We start from the raw sequence: 22,645 nt of genomic DNA on the forward strand, positions 1-22,645 counted from the left end.
TATGATCTGATTAGTGTTTGTTTTGTTAGTGTCAGTCGAATGTCCAGAGCATTGAGGAGAAAGGGGAATCTGAGTGCAGTGAACTACTGACTCCCAGGATGAGTTAATGTGATCGGTCCCAGCCCTGCCTGGGTGTGTGCTGACGGGAGGGAGTGGCTGGGGAGGAGGCCTCTCTGTCTCTGGGCTTCCGCTCACTTCACATAGACGCCATGTCACTCTCCATCCGGAGGGACAACCAAGGCCTGGAGGGCTGGCCCAGGACCAAAGGCTTTCTCAGGACAGGGCCAGGATAGGGCCAGGCTCGCTTTGTTGTAGCTGAGCTTGGGATTGTGGAGAAAGGGATGGAATGAGAGGGTAGGAAGGGAAGGGGGGAACAGATTTGACCCAGCTGTGCCTGCAGAAATATGGGGGAGTTTGGTGAAGCTGTGGGGAAGTTGTTGGATGCTCCTCTGCTTATTTTATTTTTTGCTTTTGGAGGAAAATATTTATCTGCCTCACACACGCTGAGATGTGAAGGCAGGCAGGCTGCCTCTAGCCTGGTCCCAGATCTGTTTGGCATTGACAACGAACATAGCAGTTGGCTTTACTACAGCACAAACAGATAAAGGCTGAATAGGTACCAGAGAATGGGAGATGTTGAGGTTCTACAGCTCAGGTGTCCACATACAGTACCCATAGAAAGCCTGCAGAGGACTGAGGAGGTGGTGGGTGTAGATGGGGGTCTTGGATCTTAGAGATACAGTTTAAGGGGAACATGTGACGCTGCTTTGAATTCACTGGAGAGAGAACTGTGGCTTTGCAGTCCAGGAAGGAGGCTCATATTTTACTTCATGCTTGGCACCCCTGGACAATATAACCCTCTGTGCTGCTAGGCTCTGAACAGCATGACTGGAGAGCGTCTCGATGGCAGTTCTGCAGGTGCGTTCTTACCCTGCACAATTTGAAAAGAGAGTACACTACATATCTTGCTTAGTCAGTGCTTTTGTTTGAGTGAAGAATTTATTTGACTCCTTTTGGGAATAAAAAAGCCCAACATTTCCCCCTAAGGTCCTCAAGGTAAAGTTACATAATATGTGCCATAGCCGCAGCCTTCATAGATCCCATAGGCGGCCCTCGCAACATTATAACTTTTTTGGTTTGCACTGAGGAAGGGTGGTGCCACTGCTATACATTAGCTGTGTATGTTCCTTATGACAGGCTTAGGGGGAAAGTGCCTTGGAACAAAAGACCAGTGTTCCCATGTACTCTTTAGCTTAGCTAAGCGTCTGTGGAACTGCCCATTCCAGGCCAATCTGTGCTTTTAATGACTCCTGAATAGGCCATCAGATCTGTGCAGAGCCCTCAAACATCTGGCAATCCAGATCTGGTGTTGTTTCAAGGGGATACGTTATAGGTCTCTAAAAATCCTCCCATTTCTACTAAAAGTGAGGGCCACTGACTTCTCACCTTAACGTGGTGATTGCGGGCAGGCCGAGCCACAGCTTGACTAATCGTCCCAGTGGGTGACACGGTTATACACCCTCTGTGATGCGTCACCACCAGCCACGTCATGTCAGGTAACGCCCAGGCTGAGGGCTCTGTCTGGGGGGAGACAACCATCATGTGGAAGACGTGGTGTCTTCCTATCACAAGGGAAGGAGAACAGTCATTTTCCACCTCCCACTCTCTTTAAGGGAGATGTGCCTGGCTGCATTGTGTTTTATATTTAGATGTCCTTCCGCTGCATTGGCAGGCAACTTTGGCCATGATGGAGTGATGTTGGGGGGGACGGGTATGGGCGGTGCCATGGCGTCGCTGGGCGCTACTTCTCTTCCTCAAGCGGGACAGGGAAGGATGAGCAAGGTGGCAGGCCGGCAGCGGAGCGCCCCCGCATCCTCTAGTTCCTTTATGGGGACGGGGAGAAAAAACGGACAACTCAGCACTGCGGTGGAAGCCGTACGGTGCCCCGAACAGAGAGGGATGGTTATTTACACAGCTGATCTGTGACGCACCATAGCAGTGGTGCGATGTGCTTCGTATTCCTATAAGAGAGTCCCCAAAGTGGTGTCATGTCACCGCCCCAGACCCACACCTCCCTGCCCCTTTTCCTGGGGTCGTTGTGTTCAGTCACCACACCAATGAACTGTAGGAGGGGGAAATGACATCATTTCCTGCCATGCTGCTGGGCTGTGCAGGACAACAGCATGTGAATTGCTATCCGGCTGTCCAGAGACACAAATGACTTATGCAAGCAGATCGGGAGCCTTATTGGTTTGCCACCTGATGCTGAGACACACAGCAGCCCATTCACTAGCCGACAGTAAACAGACATGGCTGACTCCTCCTGCTTCTCATCCAACAGCTTCCTTCTCCTCCCAGTGCTGTGCTCATGCCCCAGTCACCTCACTTGGGCTGGGCGGTATGCAGATACAAGCATCTCCAAACACTCTAGGACACAGTGATTCAACACACTGACCTCTCTAATCACATCGTGTAATGACTGTAAAAACCTGACCTATTCCCTTGCACTTATCACACAGAATGTGTAAACAACTCTTTGAGTTTTCTTTTGAGTAAGCTATTGTAACACAATACCATTCCATGCATGTTACACAAGCAAGCATTCAATGCATGAATGTTTTTTGACAAACTGTAGTTAGTTGCTTTGAGTGGAGGGTTGGCTTTATAAAGGTGTAGTTGCACCGTACTCTGATAGCTTGGGCCAACAACTAGCTCACCGTCATAAAACTGAGTGGTTTATTGGTGCGGTAAAACCTGGAAATATATACCTTGACGTGTTCCTTGACGTATAGAGCTTAGAAGCTTTAAATATGTCTGTATTGAAATATGCATACTACTAGCTTTATTGCTTTGTAGATATGATTGGAGAGCTTCCTCCATCCACCATTCAGTTTCAGGTACTGGGAACACTTTCAGGTACTGGGAACACTGTTGATGGCTGATCTTTGGATTGGTCAGTTAATGAGCAACTTAGAATGTGAGACCGTTTTCCATTTGTCCTAATGTCCTCTTGAACTTCTGCTATGCTTTTGTTACCCACCAGATCCCACCATGCGGATAGAGGCACTTTTGCCAGCCAACTCCCATAACCACAATAAGTTAATCAACAAGTGTACTTTGCCATCAGATGAAAGCTGACTGAACTTTGGTCTGAAATGCCATCATAGTATACAGTTCATTGGGCCCTGGCATGAAGAGCATTTCAAAGCTCTCTGCTCTAGAAAACCATAAACAACTAAAGGGGTGTATTCCTGTAAAATGATGGTTTTGTTTAGCACATAAGACTGTTTATTGGAATGAACTATGTAAATGAATCCACAAAATCCCTAAAAAAGGGTCTGTTCCATTTTACACTTGCTTTCAGTAAGTGAGGTCATTTGAAAGGGACTCAAGGAGCCAATTACATTAGGGCAGCAAAACCACGGACTGAACCAAAGACATAAAGTTGGGCTTGGTCTCAAGGGCGTCATGCACCCATTATTTTAGAGGTGTCACGAAGTACGTGAGGTTGGAGGGGTGGAGAATTTTGCATTTTTCAGAGTTGCTCCCCTCCTCAAGTAACCAACACTCGACCCCTCTGACATCAGAAACTACAGACCGGTATTCCCCTGCACCTCTCTGATTCAGAGGGGTTGGGTTAAATGCGGAAGACACATTTCGGTTGAATGCATTCAGTTGTACAACTGACTAGGTATCTCCCTTTCCCTTTCTTTGAAGCTTTACAAAACTCTTGAGCGTGCTGTCTCTGACCAACTCTCTCACTATCACTCTCAGAACAATCTTCTTGACTCTAACCAGTCAGGCTTCAAGACTGGTGACTCAACCGAGACCGTTCTCCTCTGTGTCACGAAGGCTCTCCGCACTGCCAAAGCTAACTCTCTCTCCTCTGTTCTCATCCTCCTAGATCTATCCGCTGCCTTCCACAACGTGAACCATCAGATTCTCTTCTCCACCCTCTCAGGGCTGGGCATCTCAGGCTCTGCACACTCTTGGATTGCATTCGACCTGGCAGGTCGCTCCTACCAGGTGGCGTGGAGAGGATCTGTGTCTGCACCACATGCTTTCATTACACTCTTAGAAAAAAAGGTGCTAAGTATAACTATAAAGGGTTCTTCGGTTTGTCCCCATAGGGGAACCCTTTTTGGTGCTAGGTAGAACCCTTTGCATATATCATAAGGCCTTTCTTTGATGGCCTAGTTATACCCTAACACAGTGGCGTTAGGACACTGCTGGTTTACAGGCCACATCATGCCTGCAAGTCACATTAAGCTGGCTTGCAAAGTGATGTGTAATTCCTATTGGAATCCAGCCAGAGTTAGGATATCCAACAATTGTAACTTTTAATCACCCACAACCTGCATTCAGAATGACTGCCAGGGTAGGGAAGATTGAATACTGAGTCTATCTTAATCATCTAAACTGGAACAACCATCTCAGTAACGGGAGCAATAAGCCCAATTACTAACAGATTGGATTAGTTTAGAAAAATGTATGTTATTTACCTTTGTGTAGCATACAATTATTCAACCAATCAATGTATATGCAAAAACACAGATATTAAAACAAACAATTCTGAAAATCACCCTGCAATAGAGCATGCTGGGAAAATATGATATACAGCTATGGTTCTATGTACAACCCTTATTGCCTTCCAAAGTACCCTTCTTGCCTTCCAAAGAATAATTAAAACATCCTTTCTTCCAAAAATGGTTCTTAGGATGTTCTAGGTAGAACCCTTTGCCTTACAAAGAACCCTTGTCTTCCAAAAATGATTTTTCAGATCAGAATATTTTTTGGTAGAACCCTATCCCTCAGCAAATAACCCTTTTTTCTAAGAGTGTACTCTTTTCTCTCTACACTAAGTCACTCGGCTCTGTCATATCCTTACGTGGTCTCTCCTATCATTGCTATGCTGATGACACTCTCTGCGTGCCTGGCAGACATCTCAGCTTGGTCCACAACCTCAAGCTCAACCTCGACAAGATGGAGCTGCTCTTCCTTCCGGGGAAGTCCTGCCCGCTCCAAGACCTCTCTATCACGGTGGACAACTCCACGGTGTCCCCCTCCCAGAGTGCAAAGAATCTTGGCGTGACTCTGGACAATACCCTGTAATTCTCTGCAAATATCAAAGCAGTAACTTGCCCCTGCAGGTTCATGCTCTACAACATCCACAGAGTACGACCTTTCCCCACACAGGAAGCGCCGCAGGTCCTCATCCAGGCACTTGTCATCTCCCGTCTGGATTACTGCAACTCTCTGTTGACTGGGCTCCCCACATGTGCTATCAAACCCCTACAACTTATCCAGAACGCCACAGCCCGCCTGGTGTTCAACCTTCCCAAGTCACCCCGCTCCTCCGCACACTCCACTGGCTTCCAGTCGAAGTTCGCATCCACTACCAGACCATGGTGCTTGCCAACGGAGCAGCAAGGGGAACTGCCCCTTCCTACCTTCAGGCTATGCTCAAACCCTACATCCCAACCCGAGCACTCCGTTCAGCCGCCTCTGGTCTCTTGGCCATCCAACCCCTATGGGAGATCAGCTCCCACTCAGCCCAGTCAAAGCTTTTCTCTGTCCTGGAACCCCAATGGTGGAACCAGCTTCCCTCTGATGCTGGGACAGCAGAGTGCCTGCCCATCTTACGAAAACGTCAAATAAGACCCTACCTATCTTAAATAAGACATCTCAGTCAGTCTTATTTCCCAACCCTTACTGACTGTAAGTTGCTCTGGAAAGAGTGTCTGCAAAATTACTCAAATGTAAATGTAAACTTCATGAAATTGCTAGGTGGCTAGTATTACAGAAAAACAACAAAACATTAGCATTTTATTCATTCATCAAGGAATCAATCATTGCTCTGTGGTGCACTTTTGAAGGAACCACTTACTAGGGAGAATAGGGGGGGATAACTCTTTGCCTGGTTCAGTCAGTGTGCCCCCTCCGCAAAATACCGCTGACAGATCTTTTTTTATAAATAATTTCGATAAAACGTGGGCTTCAAAATGAAGTTAAGTAATTAATTTAACATCAGAAAAATCTACAAAAACTGGACAAATCTGAGGGCGCACATGCCCTTGTGCCCCCTATGGGTATGACGCCTCTACTTGGTCTTATCCTCTAGTTGACAAACATACTTCTCTGTGAACTGAATCAAAAAGGGCTATTAGACCTAAAGTACAGGCTTGGTTTTATCCTCTGGTTGACAATCAGACTTCATTGATTTTGACGGGCTGTGTTGCTCCTCCCAGTGTCTGGTGACTTCAATGGGAAATGGTCGACTTCATCACTGCTTTTAGTACTAATTTAAAAACTTTCTCTCAGACCACATCAGAGGAAGAGATGATGAGATCACCTCAATGGGTGAGGCTGGGCTCTAAAAGTCTACATGCACTTAAGGGAACTCTCTGAAGCCAAGATGGAGTTCCACAGGAAATACAATTTCTCCACTTCAATGCAAAGCACTATGTACTTTTATTATATACTATTCCATAGCTATGCTAGCCGAATAAAAGGCCTCAACCTGATAGAGAAGCGTCTAAGGAGAGGACAGTGAGTGGACACACGATTAGCCATTCTGTGGGAATCTAGGATGATTTATTTTTGGCACCCACATGTCGCTGATGGGATCTTTTGAAGTGTGCAACTGAAGTAGAGATGAAACTAACCCACCTCCAGAGAGATCGGTCTAACCATGTCCAATCTGCCCAGAAACAACAAGCCAAAGGGGACAAACAACATCTGTCTTTCAGGCCTCTGATACGGATAGGACCTGATGTGGGAACCTGTGTCGGAAGTGACACCGTGGCTCAGCCTTTAGCTTGACGCAAAAACAAACATAGCTCTTTGACACGTTTGTGTAGGTCTTGGATTTACATAGGACTTGATCCATTTGACCAGGTCGTGTGTTGTGTAGCATAACAGATAGACAGGTGAGGGTGCAAGACCACCGATCTTTCCATTAGGAAAGTGTCTCCATTCTACCTTATGACTTAATACAGCTGTATTGTCCCCTGTAGCTCTGTTGGTAGAGCATGGCGCTTGCAACGCCAGGGTTGTGGGTTCGTTTCCCACGGGGGGGCCGGTATGAAAATGTATGCACTCACCCTGGATCGGGGGGCCGGTATGAAAATGTATGCGCTCACCCTGGATCTCCAACACTCTGTCGCTCTGGATAAGAGCATCTGCTAAATGACTAAAATGTAAAATGTATTGCATATGCATGGTTTATCATGTGGAGTTGTATGATGCATTTTCCTCCTCTCTCCTTTAGTTCTAGAAATTCTGCAGCTGGTGACTAAGAGAGACCTGCTCCTGGCTGACACACACATCCTGGAGCTGGAGCAGGAGTGTAACGAGGCGGCCGCAGTGGCCCTGCCTTCATCGCCAGCAGGTGGTGCTGTCCCAGAGGACCTCACCAGCCCCGGGAACAAAGACGGCGGCAGGCGCAAAGCCAAAGACGTGGAGCTGCTGTACGAAGCCCTGCAGAAGGAGCTGTGGGCGGTGGTGCGTGAGTCGCTGCGCTCCCCCACGGCGGGGCCCAACCTGGGGCTGGTGGTGCAAGTGCTGCAGCAGGAGGAGCAGGCGGACCGGGACTGGGCGCAGGGTGAGGGGGCGCTCCCCGGAGGACCCAGACCCAGGCAGCTGAAGCAGCGGTGGAAGGAGGCGGTGGCAGAGGTAGCAAATGGGAGCCTGCCCCAGAGGAACGAGGCCCAGGGCGGGGAGCTGGCGGACTACCTGGACAGGGTGCGGACCCGGGTGGTGGAGGACCTGGGGGCGGCCAAGAGGAACGTGGTGCCAGTGTACCCAGAGGAGTACGAACCCTTCCAGGTGTACCTACAGAGCTACCACCAGGCGGTGGCCCGCAGACTGCAGAGTATCACTGACGACCAGCTGATGATCACAGATATCTACTCTCTGCTGGACTGGCTCTACAACATCTATAACAGGTGGGTGTCCATCCTAAAGGTTACTGCGTGTAGACTATTGAATAGCTCATTCAATAATTGTGTATTGCAACTTGTGATTTTACACATATCAGATTCTGGAAGTAGTAGAATTGAATAAAAAACAAGAAATTAGCAAAAGTATATAGCTAAATGTCAGGTTGTAACAAACTTGCATAAACCACAAACTTGTCAGAAATGGACGCATGTTACAAGGTTGTGTGATGTTATTATACATAATACTGTACATAAATACTGTTGATTATACTGTACATAAACAACAGTTTATTAGTTAAGTGTTACTGTATGAGTATGCCACTGACTCTGTCCTCCTACTGTAATCACTCCAGGGACGTCCTTGGAACAGTCAGCATGACGACGTCCTTCAACAGGTCCCAGCTGGGGCCGCTGTTGCCCTCGGAGACCGTGGACAAACTGGAGCTGGACTGCCTCAACTCTGTCAGGGTAAGGGCCGACCATTCACCCCTCACCCCCCGGCCCCCCTCATTTGGTGCACCCCGCGTCTCCCTACCGGCCTGAGGAAAGGGTGCACCTATGGTCCTTCCTGTCCACCTAAAGGGAGGGCTATCACTCCGACCAGTGAAGCCAATCAGTGCGCGGCGTCTCAGGGTCAGCTCGTGATTTTCCTGTCTGTAATGACCACCACACAATGGAAGCCAGACAACAGGCCATTTAGCTCAGGTCATTACGCAACTCACTTGCGAGTCAGGTCCAGGTGGGCTAAAGTACTGTAATGTGGGTTACTCTGTTCAGTGTTGGAGATCCAGGGTCCATGCATATAGACATAATAGTCCACAAGTAAATCCTGCAGAGGAAAAAGAGCACAGGGGTTATTGGCAGCGTGGCCTGTGGGCTGGCAATCAATCATGCCCCTGCGCGGTCACCCACCAATGGGAGGAAACCTTCACTTAAAATATAGGGGGCTGTTTACAAGGGGATAGCTGTTACTGGGGATATAGATCATAACAAATGAAGTCAGACCTACAGTATTATCTGTGATTCTACACCTTTTTCCATCTTGATGTCTTGATGGCATATTTTGATGGGAATATTTTGATGCTTTGTGGCTGTAGAGCTCACAGTGGTTCAGTGCATGGTTGAGTTGTGTCTGACCGCGGTCTGGTTGCGTTCCAGGAGAAGGTGACCACAGAGCTGTCTCAGGTGCTGGATGAGGAGGAGAAGCGTTGGATGGAGACGCTGCACATCGAGGAGTATCAGATCACACTGGCTCGCACCGTCATCCAGGTACGCACACACACACAGGGCTAGATATCAGGAGCTTATGTAAATAACTGATTTCTTCCCCTGATTTTGATGAGGCCGGTCAGGATTGTTTTGTATTGCATGCTAAATGTGGTCACATTGTATTTTGAGGATAAGCTCATCCATCTGGTGGAGCATAGAAAAACATGTTTCAAGCAGCAGCCAATACAGACACTTCTCTTAGAATTCCGTCACAGCTCACTGTTTGAGAGTCACTTGACTGGCCTCTAGTGGCCATTTTTTATTTATTTTTTATTTCACTTTTATTTAACCAGGTAAGCCAGTTGAGAACAGGCTCTCATTTACAACTGCGACCTGGCCAAGATAAAGCAAAGTAGTGCAATAAAAACAACAGAGTTACATATGGGGTAAAAAAATAAACATAAAGTCAGAAATACAACAGAAAATATATATACAGTGTGTGCAAATGTAGCAAGTTATGGAGGTAAGGCAATAAATAGGCTATAGTGCAGAATAATTACAATAGTATTAACACTGGAATGCTAGATGTGCAAGAGATTAGGTAGTTGGGTGGGCTAATTTCGGATGGGCTGTGTACAGGTGCAGTGATCGGTAAGGTGCTCTGACAACTGATGCTTAAAGTTATTGAGGGAGATAAGAGTCTCCAGCTTCAGAGATTTTTGCAATTCGTTCCAGTCATTGGCAGCAGAGAACTGGAAGGAATGGCGGCCAAAGGAGGTGTTGGCTTTGGGAATGACCAGTGAGATATACCTGCTGGAGCGCAGACTACGGGTGGGTGCTGCTATGGTGACCAATGAGCTAAGATAAGGCGGGGATTTGCCTAGCAGTGATTTATAGATGGCCTGGAGCCAGTGGGTTTGACGACGAACATGTAGTGAGGACCAGCCAACAAGAGCGTACAGGTCACAGTGGTGGGTAGTGTATGGGGCTTTGGAGACAAAACGGATGGCACTGTGATAGACTACATCCAATTTGCTGAGTAGAGTGTTGGAGGCTATTTTGTAAATTACATCGCCGAAGTCAAGGATCGGTAGGATAGTCAGTTTTACGAGGGCATGTTTGGCAGCATGAGTGAAGGAGGCTTTATTGCGAAATAGGAAGCCGATTCTAGATTTAACTTTGGATTGGAGATTCTTTATGTGAGTCTGGAAGTTGAGTTTACAGTCTAACCAGACACCTAGGTATTTGTAGTTGTCCACATACTCTAGGTCAGACCCGTCGAGAGTGGTGATTCTAGTCGGGTGGGCGGGTGCCAGCAGCGTTCGATTGAAAAGCATGCATTTAGTTTTACTAGTGTTTAAGAGCAGTTGGAGGCTACTGAAGGATTGTTGTATGGCATTGAAGCTCGTTTGGAGGTTTGTTAACACAGTGTCCAATGAAGGGCCAGATGTATACAAAATGGTGTCGTCTGCGTAGAGGTGAATCTGAGAGTCACCAGCAGCAAGAGCGACATCATTGATATACACGGAGAAAAGTGTCGGCCCAAGAATTGAACCCTGTGGCACCCCCATAGAGACTGCCATAGGTCCAGACAACAGGCCCTCCGATTTGACACACTGAACTCTATCTGAGAAGTAGTTGGTGAACCAGGCGAGGCAGTCATTTGAGAAACCAAGGCTATTTAGTCTGCCAATAAGAATGCGGTGGTTGACAGAGTCGAAAGCCTTGGCCAGGTCGATGAAGACGGCTGCACAGTACTGTCTATTATCAATCGCGGTTATAATATCGTTTAGAACCTTGAGCGTGGCTGAAGTGCACCCGTGACCAGCTCGGAAACCGGATTGCATAGCGGAGAAGGTACGGTGGTATTCGAAATGGTCGATGATCTGTTTGTTAACTTGGCTTTCGAATACTTTCGAAAGGCAGGGCAGGATGGATATAGGTCTGTAGCAGTTTGGATCTAGAGTGTCACCCCCTTTGAAGAGGGGGATGACCGCGGCAGTGCTAGTACCATGATTGGTACTAGCACTTTCCTGTACATCATTATCAGCATTCATGCATCAGTTGATGTTTCACAGATGCCATAAAAGAAAAAAGGAAGTGTCTGTTACACTTCACACATAATACACATTTGCCAACATTGTGTGTGTGTGTGTGTATGTGTGTATGTGCAGAGGCTGCAGGTAGATCTTGAGCAGTCAGCTGCCATTAACAGAAACCTGAGTTCCCGTGTGGCTCAGTGCAGTTTGAATGGTCTGGCCGACTTCCTGTACAGGTGAGAGGAACACACACTGTAGCATTACATACTGTAGAAGTCCTAGAACACACTGTATCATGACATATTACATACTAAGGCCTAGAACAAAGTCTCTGTCATCATTCAAATAATTAAACAGTATTACACAGGACCTAAGGCCTAGAACAAAGTCTCTGTCATCATTCAAATAATTAAACAGTATTACACAGGACCAAACCTATAGTTTTCTCACTGCCCGCTACATTTTATTTTGCAATAATGCTAGAATATATCAACGGGAATCAACCAGTTCAACTGGAATATCGAAAGGAACATCTCTATGAGACATTCTAATACTGTTAATATTGCTTAACTTCCAGCTTCCAAAGGAAAGTGGAGATGTTCCATGAGGGTCTGGTCAACATGGTTGGGGATAACGAGGATGGATATGTCTCCAAGACCATCGCCCTGGTCAACTGCTGCCCCCCTTTCAGGTAGGACTGTTGTAGCATTAGTAGGCTAGCCTGCATTGTGTTACAGTTGGTCCATTTCCCCAATAATGCCTGAAATTAAAATTCCACCCAAAAACTCTCTTTTGGTATTTGTTTTGCAGCTGGTATGATGCGTTTTGCATCATATGGTGCAAAACGCGGCATCATAGGATGCAAAACGCATCACACCGGTTGTATTTCTGTATTTTGAAAGTTATATATCTTGAAGACTTGACTGCTGACATGCAAAACATTTTGGGACTATATCAACAACGGACTAATGAAACAAATACCAGAAGATATGTTTTGGTGGAGTTTTCCTTTAAATACTATACTCAAAAACAATCCCCCCAAATGGTACATGTCAGCATTCAACTTTTCAAGTACAGAGCAAAAACTGCCTTGATGATGTGTTTTGCATCATAGTGTTCCTTAGAACATGCATAAACCATGTACGTGTACAATGTAGTCACTAGTCTGCTGTGACTGTGTGTGTGCAGGGGTTTTGTCCAGCGCTGTGTGCAGTGCGACCCTGCCATCAGTGAGGACTCAGCCAGGCGAGCAAATACTTCCCTGGACAGAATAGTCAACCAGGGAGTGAAGGTGCTGAGCGACAGACTGTATGAGCGCATAAGGGTGAGTGTTCTTAACACACACACCACATACACACACTCACACACAGGATTCATAAACACACCCATGGTCACAGCTTTCCAACACAACATGTAAACAACCTCACCCTCACACACACACAGCTATATCTTACTATACTTGTGAGGACTTTTTGGGGACCAACAATTGATTCCCATTCAAAATCCTATTTTCTCTAACCCCTAACCCTAAACCTTAACACTAAATCTAACCCTTACCCTAACCCTACCCCTAACCCTAATTCTTAACCTAACCCTAAACCTAACCCCTAAACCTAAAATAGCCTTTTACAAGTGAGGACCGGCAAAATGTCCTCACTTTTTTCCTCACAATTTTAGTTGGTTTACTATTCTTATGATGACCTCTGGTACTCACAAGTATAGTAAAATGTTTACACACACACACACACACACACACGCCCTCAAGCGTCCCTCTGTCTGCCATGTGTCCCAGAATATAAAGCACATCTTATCAGTGTTCCCCTCATGGCTTGCCCTCAAAGTTCTCAGGGATGTGCTGAGCATTTGAGGCACTAAAATAGCCTTTCCAATGTGACAAACATGGTTAAATAAGATTAGATTGGCAGCATGCCACATAGTTACTGGCAGGCTATGCAGTTCTGCTCCTCTTCAATAGCTGCCATAGAGACGGGCAGTGCCAGTCCTCCAGGGGCATAGAACCGCATGTCGCATCCTCTTGACCGAGCTGGGGATTTTTATGCTGTTGTCGTCGGGTAGGAAGTCACAATCTGTGGAAATCTTGGTCCAAACGACCCACACATCCTGATAGGAAGACACAAACCCAGTCGGGTGATTCAGTTAGCCATAAAACAGGGATCTGATCTCTCTCTCTCTCTCTCTCTCTCTCTCATATTTAGCCCTTCTTTGACAAGCTGGTGAAGAGGAAGTGGCTGAACAACACAGAGGCCTATGAGCAAATCGAGTCCCATATTAAAGAACACTTCAAGAAGTTCCGCAGGATGGACAGTCCACCCTATCAGGTACATGGCAGAGACAGCAAGTATGAGGGACGTGCTAAGATCCTCTGGCACAATGTATACTAATAACTCAAAGTTCTGTTACTGTTTTTAATTATAAGCAACAAAACAAGCAGTGAATGTTCAGGAGAAAACATATTTTTAATCGATTGACTGAATGGATGATTGGTTGATTGATTGATTGATTCATTTTATCTTTCCCTTACTCTCCCAGGTCCTGGTGGGAGAGGTGCATAGACGGGTTCTGATGGAATACCTGCGCTCCATCATGAGGGGGAGGATAATCTGCACGTCACTCAGAATGAGGAAGAGGCTGGTGGGACGACTGCGCGACGAGGGCAAGCAGATCAAAGTGCTCTTCAAGGATCTGGTGAGTCATTCTAGAACAACTATATCAGAGAACCGTAGTCAGATCAACAGTGCTGCCTGTGACACGACGCAACGAACAGTGTGTGTGTGTGCATGTGTGCATGTGTGTGTGCATGTGTGTTTGCACTCATGAGTGTGTGCCCATTACTCACGTTTGACTGGTATGTGGCCTGTCTGTGAGAGTTACTGAAACAACTCCAGATGAGTTCAAACAAAGGAGACAAGTGAAGAATGGGTACTGTAGCCAAGATAGAGATGGATGACCAGGCAGGCCGTATGCACAAGGGGGCAGTCACCTCACCCCTCACCCCTCACCCCTCACCCCAGCCCACTCCCTATCCTTCCCCCTGTGGCGTCCGCCCATTGCTCTAGATAAAATATCAGTTTGTCACCTCTCTTGACAACAGGATAGTGTTGTTTACAGACGAGTGGTCTGGCATCCTGCCCAGGGCCTTAGAAGCCCTGACCGGCCTTTGGGGTCGAGTGGAGGACCGGGATGAACCTCTGGTCGACCACACGGTTTAGTCCTCTCAGAATTACAGGGTCACTTTGATGCTCAGGTAATTGAGTTTACATGCTCAATACTGTCACTCTACTTCTAACCTTGGTGTTTTGGGTCTATGTTATCTGATGGTTCCCGCCAGTCAAACGAATGCGTGAACATCACCATTCTAGTTGTAACCATTAAGGCTTGAAATCACTTAATCTACTTCTGGGTTTAATCCGTTGCCAAGGTCATAGATTCCAAGGCATTGAGTCGGAGAATAGCCAGTTGACTTGTCATGAGCTGCAGAACTAGTTGAACATGAATAGCCCTGTTTAGACTGTTGTATCCTAATTTGTGCTGTGTAGATTATCTGTTATCACATCTCTCTCTCTCTCTCTCTCTCTCTCTCTCTCTCTCTCTCTCTCTCTCTCTCTCTCTCTCTCTCTCTCTCTCTCTCTCTCTCTCTCTCTCTCTCTCTCTCTCTCTCTCTCTCTCTCTCTCTCTCTCTCTCTCTCTCTCTCTCTCTCTCTCTCTCTCTCTCTCTCTCTCTCTCTCTCTCTCTCTCTCTCTCTCTCTCTCTCTCTCTCTCTCTCTCTCTCTCTCTCTCTCTCTCTCTCTCTCTCTCTCTCTCTCTCTCTCTCTCTCTCTCTCTCTCTCTCTCTCTCTCTCTCTCTCTCTTTCTCCCTCCCCTTTAGGAATCTTCCTCCTCCTGGCTGGACAGTGCTATCCCACACCTCTCTGAGATCATCCTCCTGGAAGACATCCCCTCCATCCAAATGGAGGTGGGGGTCCTGGTGAGGGAGTTCCCAGACATTCGGTAAGGAGCACAGGAGGCAGCGATCATCTATGCAGAATGATAGTCATATTTTCAGGACTTCCGTCGAGCGATATGAGTGCCAACATTTCCAAAAGCTTAGGTTGACTGAAACACCCCAAAAACAAACATGGCTACTGTTCTGTCTCGATTGTGGATGGCAAATGGTGAACTTGTTAAAAGCAAACAAGAGCTGAGTCGGTTCCTTATTTTTATGGGGAGCTGTTTGGCCGTCGCTGGCACACATGAAAGGGGGGAGGGGGTCTTGTCCGTTTATCCATCTCGGGTCCTGGGCGAAGACGAAGCAAAAACACGGACTTCCTGCCCAGGCGTGACAATGGTAGCTGTGTAGCATAACCTGGCATGGGCAGTCAGCTACTAAAGAGTCCCGTAGGAACACACAGGCATGAGGAGGCAGTCCTCAATGGAATCTTTTCTAAATTATGATTTGTCTCCATCCATAACTCATAACAGACCCGCATGTATTGTTTGGAATCTTGACTTGGATCTGGAGAATGTAACCGTTGACCTCTGGGTTCTCCCAGTTCCTTTTGAAAACAGAAACTGTACCGTACAATCCTTGACATATTGCATCAAGTATGTCAAATCCCTCTGTAAAGAACACACCTGATGCTGGCAACTGTGCCAGGCATTGACCCTTCAGAGCCTCATACTATCCTTTACACTATGTAGAATAATACCCTAATTGGTTTCACGACATAATTCGCTCCAAAGACCAATTGCAATCAACTGGTTGCATGTAACTGCTAGTTAATCCTCCATAGTAGCTAACAGAAAAATAAAGTTCAAATTCAAAACAAGTCAGGTTTCCTGGAAGCCAAGCTCCCCACCACTTTATCTATGTATTATTTTGGGTGATAATCGCTGGTCGTGGTGGGAAGTGAGTTTGGGCTCCATCATCAAAATCAAATCAATGTTATTGGTTGCATACACATATTTTGCAGATGCTATTGCGGGTGTAGTGAAATTCTTATGTTCCTAGCTTAAACAGTGCAGTAATACCTAACAATACAAAACAACACACGCAAATCTTTTTTTTTTTTAAGAAAGGAATTGATAAATATTCGAATGAGCAGTGTCAGAGTCCAGAATATAAATAAAGTGCCTTGCAAAAGTAGTCATCCCCCTTGGCGTTTTTCCTATTTTGTTGCATTACAAACTGTAATTTAAATGGATTTTTATTTGAATTTCATGTAATGGACATACACAAAATAGTCAAAATTGGTGAAGTGAAATGAAAAAAATAACTTGTTTCAATAAATTCTAAAAAATAAAAAAGGGAAAAGTGGCGCGTGCATATGTATTCACCCCTTTTGCTATGATGCCCCTAAATAAGATCTGGTGCAACCAATTACCTTCAAGAGTCACATAATTTGTTAAATAAAGTCCACCTGTGAGCAATTTAAGTGTCACATGATCTGTCACATGATCTCAGTATACAGTTGAAGTCGGAAGTTTACATACACCTTAGCCAAATACATTTAAACTCAGTTTTTCACAATTCCTGACATTTAATCCTAGTGAAAATTCCCTGTCTTAGGTCAGTTAGGATCACCACTTTATTTTAAAAATGTGAAATGTCAGAATAATAAGAATAATAATTATTTATTTCAGCTTTTATTTCTTTCATCACATTCCCAGTTGGTCAGAAGTTTACATACACTCAATTAGTATTTGGTAGCATTGCCTTTAAATTGTTTAACTTGGGTCAAAGTTTTCGGGTAGCCTTCCACAAGCTTCCCACAATAAGTTGGGTGAATTTTGGCCCATTCCTCCCAACAGAGCTGGTGTAACTGAGTCAGGTTTGTAGGCCTCCTTGCTCGCACACGCTTTTTCAGTTCTGCCCACACATTTTCTATAGGATTGAGGTCAGGGATTTGTGATGGCCACTCCAATACCTTGACTTTGTTGTCCTTAAGCCATTTTGCCACAACTGGAAGTATGCTTAGGGTCATTGTCCATTTGGAAGACCCATTTGCGACCAAGCTTTAACTTCCTGACGGTTGTCTTGAGATGTTGCTTCAATATATCAACATAATTTTCCTTCCTCATGATGCCATCTATTTTGTGAAGTGCACCAGTCCCTCCTGCAGCAAAGCACCCCCACAGCATGATGCTGCCACCCCCGTGCTTCACGGTTGGGATGGTCATTATGGCCAAACAGTTATATTTTTGTTTAATCAGACCAGAGGACATTTCTCCAAAAAGTACGATCTTTGTCCCCATGTGTAGTTGCAAACCGTAGTCTGGCTTTTTTTATGGCGGTTTTGGAGCAGTGGCTTCTTCCTTGCTTAGCGGCCTTTCAAGTTGTGTTGATATAGGACTCATTTTACTGTGGATATATATACTTTTGTACCTGTTTTCTCCAGCATCTTCACAAGGTCCTTTGTTGTTGTTCTGGGATTGATTTGCACTTTTCGCACCAAAGTACGTTCATCTCTAGGAGACAGAGCGGTATGACGGCTGCGTGGTCCCATGGTGTTTATACTTGCGTACTATTGTTTGTACAGATGAACGTGGTACCTTCAGGCGTTTGGAAATTGCTCCCAAGGACGAACCAGACTTGTGGAGGTCTGCAATTTTTTTTCTGAGGTCTTGGCTGATTTCTTTTGATTTTCTCATGATGTCAAGCAGAGAGGCACTGAGTTTGAAGGTAGGCCTTGAAATACATCCACAGGTACACCTCCAATTGACTCAAATTATGTCAATTAGCCTATCAGAAGCTTCTAAAGCCATGAATGGCAAATAAGGCTGGCTGCACAACCGATTGGCAAACGTACTGCAAACTGAGAAATCATGTGACTAAACTGAATAAAAAAAAGAAGAAACTACACTATGAAACAAATATAAATGACTATGGAGCACCTTAAATGAAATGTTGGGAAAAAAGGCAAACTCAGCTCCATCATTCATTGAATGAGATGGTTCATTCATTACAAAACCGACTGATATTGCCAAGTACTTTAATGATTTTTTCATTGGCAAGATTAGAAAACTTAGGCATGCCATGCAATCAATAAATGCAGACACTACCCATCCAAGTATATATGACCAAATTATAAAAGACAAGAATTTTGAATTCCGTGAAGTGAGTGTGGAAGATGTGAAAAGATTATTGTTGTCTATCAACGATGACAAGCCACTGGGGTCTGACAACTTGGATGGCCTGGAGATGGAAGCTGTTTTTCAGTCTCTCGGTCCCAGCTTTCAAGCACCTGTACTGTCTCTGCCTTCTAGATGGTAGCGGGGGTGAACAGGCCGTGGCTCGGGTGGCTGAGGTCCTTGTTGATCTTCTTGGCCTTCCTGTGACACCGGGTGCTGTAGATGTCCTGGAAGGCAGGCAGTGTGTCCCCGGTGATGAGTTGGGCTGACCGCACCACCCTCTGGAGAGCCCTGTGTCTCCTGAAGTCTAAGATTAGCTCCTTAATTTTGTCGACGTTGAGGGAAAGGTTATTGTCCTGGCATCACTCCGCCAAGGCCCTCATCTCCTCTCTGTAGGTTGTCTCGTCGTTGTTGGTAATCAGGCTCACCACTTTTGTGTCGTCTGCAAACTTGATGGTTGAGTTGGAGACGTGCGTGGCCACGCAGTCATGGGTGAACAGGGAGCACGCACCCTTGTGGAGCCCCCGTGTTGATGATCAGCGTAGCGGACGTGTTGTTGCCTACCTTCACCACCTGGGGTCGGCCCGTCAGGAAGTCCAGGACCCAGTTGCACAGGGTGGGGTTCAGACCCAGGGCCCCAAGCTTAGTGATGAGCTTGGAGGGCACTATGGTGTTGAAGGCTGAGCTGTAGTCGATAAACAGCATTCTTATATAGGTATTCCTCTTGTCCAGATGGGATAGGGCAGTGTGCAATGCGATGGCGATTGCATCATCCATGGATCTGTTGGGGCGGTATGCAAATTGGTGTGGGTCTAGGGTGTCAGGTAAGGTGGAGTTACCACCGTCCCAGGGCTAGGGCTGCTGTTAGTATTTATGGCTGGTTGTCATTCAGCCTCGTCGTGCTGCTCAGCCCGTGTCGCCACAGACAGGAAGCAGCTTCAAAGCAGCTCCTGCTTGCCCGCAGGGAGATTTCCAGAGGCCACGGTGTCGAATCGAAGGCCAGTCAGGCACCATCGAACAGGGACAGATGTTTTACTCATTTTGTGTGTGTGTTTGTAAGTGTGTGACACAACCATTGGGAATGTTCTCTAACTAACTGTATTTTGCTAACTCTTTTATCCAACTTTCCCTGTTCCTTAGTGACTTGCTTCAGGGCTGAATGCCCTCTCTATATTTTTGATGATTCTCTTTATTCCCACCCATATCATGTCCTTGTGATGGTTGACTCTGCCATTGCAGTGATGCAAGATACACTCTTCTCAAATCAACTCAATCAAGGCTTTATTGGCTAGATGTGGCCTATATGACAACTTTGTTGCATGTCGATTTTTATTAGTAGATCAAAACATGAGCTAGACTGAGCCCTCTTTCTCCTCCTCTGTTTGCAGGAAGAAACATGTGTCGGCCATCTTGAACATCCGTGGGATGACTCGGCAGACGGAGCGCCAGGAGATCCTGAACATCGTGAAGGACATTGAGAACAGTGACACCCTGATGCGGCTGTCCCGCGACCGCGCCCTCTTCTCCGAGGTGCCCGTCACATCTGAGGTGCACTGCCTGAACTTGGGCCTGAGCCGCATTGCCATCACTGCCTCCTCCTGCTTCTCCAGCCAGAGGCCGCGGCGTACCAAGAGAGCCCCGGTCAGCGAGGCGTACGACGACATGCTCTAATGGCTCTAACCACTCTGGAAACGTTCTGATGACTCAAGCAGACAGACAGCAGTTTAACAGCAAGTCACAATGGAGCTTGTTGTTAAGTCCTGCACATAGTGGCGATACCGGGGCGGACAGCACAACACATTGAGGAAGTGGAACAACACATGGAAAGAATAGCCATGTTGTGACCTTTCACCTTTCACAGCCACCTTGATAAAGAAAGTGTGATGACTGTTTCCATTGTGAGCGATATGCCTAGTCCTTGCTCATCTAGAGAAAGACTGGGAAAGAGTTTTCATATGTGCAACCATACGGAGAAAATATAAAAATACCAATTTAAGAGGACTTTGTGGACTTGAATCCCTGTGGGTTGTTGGCATTGACTCCTTTTGACAAAGGGCAGTGGAAAGAGACACAAGCTACCTATTGGGGAAGATTCTTAATACTCCACATAGGTGACTATGAGGGTTGCATAGGAACTATGGTTTAAATCAGTACTACTGATCAAGAGCACTGTTTGGAATAAATAAATAAATAAAAATGTCATATACAATCACATAACGTGCTGACATTGATATGGGTAAGGTTGGAGTCTGTTTTGTAGTTGCACATGATAAACGCTTGATCTACGGTACTACAACATTTTATTATCTATCATCTCTGTGGTGATTTTCATTGTATTTAAAATAATGATTCATGGTTTATTTTCATTTTGTGATATATAGTATATGGGCTAATGTATGTTGAGCAACTCAAGAGATGATTGAAGCCTGTGTAAGTGGATGAAATCATAACTCCCTATTTATGTACCAACCAATGAACTTATTTATTGTAGTGTGGTTTGATTGTCTTGTAGTCAATGTCAAATCCCAGTCAAATGAATGTATATTAATTTCAAGCTTGTGTTTTCTCCAGGTTTTGTCAAATGCTGAAACCCTGACTAAAATAATCTGACAGCCATCATCGAAGATAAAGATTATTTTCAGCTGTGTACTTTTACCTCTGTAAATTAAACAATTAATAATTACTATTATTCATGATTGTTGATAATTTAAATATTCTAATCCTCAGATAATTAGATTGATACTGCACCTTTGATCTTTTTTAAATCAGCCTTATTTTATTTTTCTAAATCAACAAGCAGACATTTTGGACTGAGACTACTCAACCTGTTCTTTGGTCACACACTGATTTAAAACGTTTCATCTGTTCACCCTGCCTCTGATGTTCCATAATTGTACAGCTGGATGTAATAATCTATCTGCCTTGAACTAATTAAATGAGAATAAACAACAACAGAGATAAAATATTTTGGCTTTGTTTTAAATGACCATTAAGGATGGGATATTGATGGGACCTCATTCCCAAATAATCTCTGTCTTTTGAAGGGCCTGATGTTTACTTTCCTCTATTTCATTGATGAGAGAGGGTTAAACCAATCATGTAAGGTTTTCCTTGACAGAGCTGAGCTGACAACTCCTGGGTAACCAGCCTGAATGGAAAACAAGGTTCACAAACAGATCTTACCATGCGCTGTCTGGATGGAGTCATCTGGCATGGCTGTTTTCTGGCCCCTAACTACAGGGTCACAAAGCTACAGCACAACTGTTGTGTGTAGGACTACATCTATTTCTGTTTTGCAATGCTATTTCTTTCTGTTTTGTTTTCCACCCATCCACCCAATGCGTTGTTGGCAAAGAGTCCCTCTCTCATTAGTCAGGGATGTTAGAGAGACGAGACTCAAGCTTGTTTTCCGATGGAAAACAGCAGGGTGGGTGCATGGGGTTAGGTGGTGTATTTGGGCAATGTGGAAAAAGTGGTTGGTTAGTTCAGGAGTGTAGGACTTCTAATAATGCTTACAGAGAAGCTTATTTTTCAGTAAACAGAGTTGCAAACTAATATGTTTAGTTGAGCCAAATTTACACCACTCAGTGGGAGGAAACTTACTGTAGTCGTTTTTTTCCCAAGAAGCTTTTCTGTTACACTTTCATGTAAGGTAACAACAGTAATTTACCACAACAACAAAAACAACAACAACCATATGAGCCCGCAGTGTGTTTAGTACACAGTGGTGGCCTTCCAGGCCCTGGCTCTCTTCTACTCCACCAGGGTAATGTCCTGGTCTCAGAGCATTTGTATTATTCTTTACGGTAAATCCATGACACTCCATTTAGTATGATATGTTCAAAACTTACATTATGTTCTGAATATGCTAAACGTATGGTATGTTACAAATTCCAATTTGTTGTGGCTAACATTAACTAGGTGGCTAATGCTAATGTTAGCTAGGCTAGGGGTTAAGGGTTAAGGTTAGGTTAAGGTTAGGAGTTAGGTTAAAGGATTACGTTTAGTGTTAGGGGAAGGGTTAACTAAAAGGGTTAAGGTTAGGGCAATATTTGTATAACTAACCCAAGATAGACCAAAGCCTGTCGTTTCCAACGGGCCACTTCTCCCAATGCAGGCCACTGGGCTTCCTCTCACCACAATATTTGGTAGTGAGTGGAAATGCCAACCGGATCCTTCACATTTATACATCATGTGAAATATCTGTCTCATTGTTCTATCTGTGTTTAGGGTTAGGGGAAGGGTTAGCTAACATGCTAAGTAGTTGCAAAGTAGCTAAAAAGTATTAAGAAGTTGAAATGTTGCTAATTAGCTAAAATGCTAAAGCT

General features: G+C 45.4%; 1 protein-coding gene across 2 annotated transcripts in view; it reads left to right on the forward strand.

The window, feature by feature from the left end:
- Positions 1–21,001, forward strand: part of LOC311105458 (exocyst complex component 3-like protein 2) — a 35,336-nt gene extending 14,335 nt beyond the window's left edge. For both annotated transcript variants that reach the window (XM_084147615.1, XM_084147614.1), the window contains exons 4-13: positions 7,271–7,946; positions 8,294–8,408; positions 9,099–9,209; positions 11,324–11,424; positions 11,766–11,879; positions 12,377–12,512; positions 13,405–13,527; positions 13,739–13,894; positions 15,076–15,197; positions 19,706–21,001. In XM_084147615.1, coding sequence (XP_084003741.1) covers positions 7,271–7,946; positions 8,294–8,408; positions 9,099–9,209; positions 11,324–11,424; positions 11,766–11,879; positions 12,377–12,512; positions 13,405–13,527; positions 13,739–13,894; positions 15,076–15,197; positions 19,706–19,988 — 1,937 coding nt within the window. In that variant the 3' untranslated portion in view covers positions 19,989–21,001. The remainder of the gene's footprint in view (positions 1–7,270; positions 7,947–8,293; positions 8,409–9,098; positions 9,210–11,323; positions 11,425–11,765; positions 11,880–12,376; positions 12,513–13,404; positions 13,528–13,738; positions 13,895–15,075; positions 15,198–19,705) is intronic.
- Positions 21,002–22,645: the final 1,644 nt, after the last annotated feature.

The sequence above is a fragment of the Coregonus lavaretus genome, assembly GCF_964263955.1.
Source record: "Coregonus lavaretus genome assembly, chromosome: 30".
In the NCBI taxonomy this organism is placed as follows: domain Eukaryota; kingdom Metazoa; phylum Chordata; class Actinopteri; order Salmoniformes; family Salmonidae; genus Coregonus; species Coregonus lavaretus.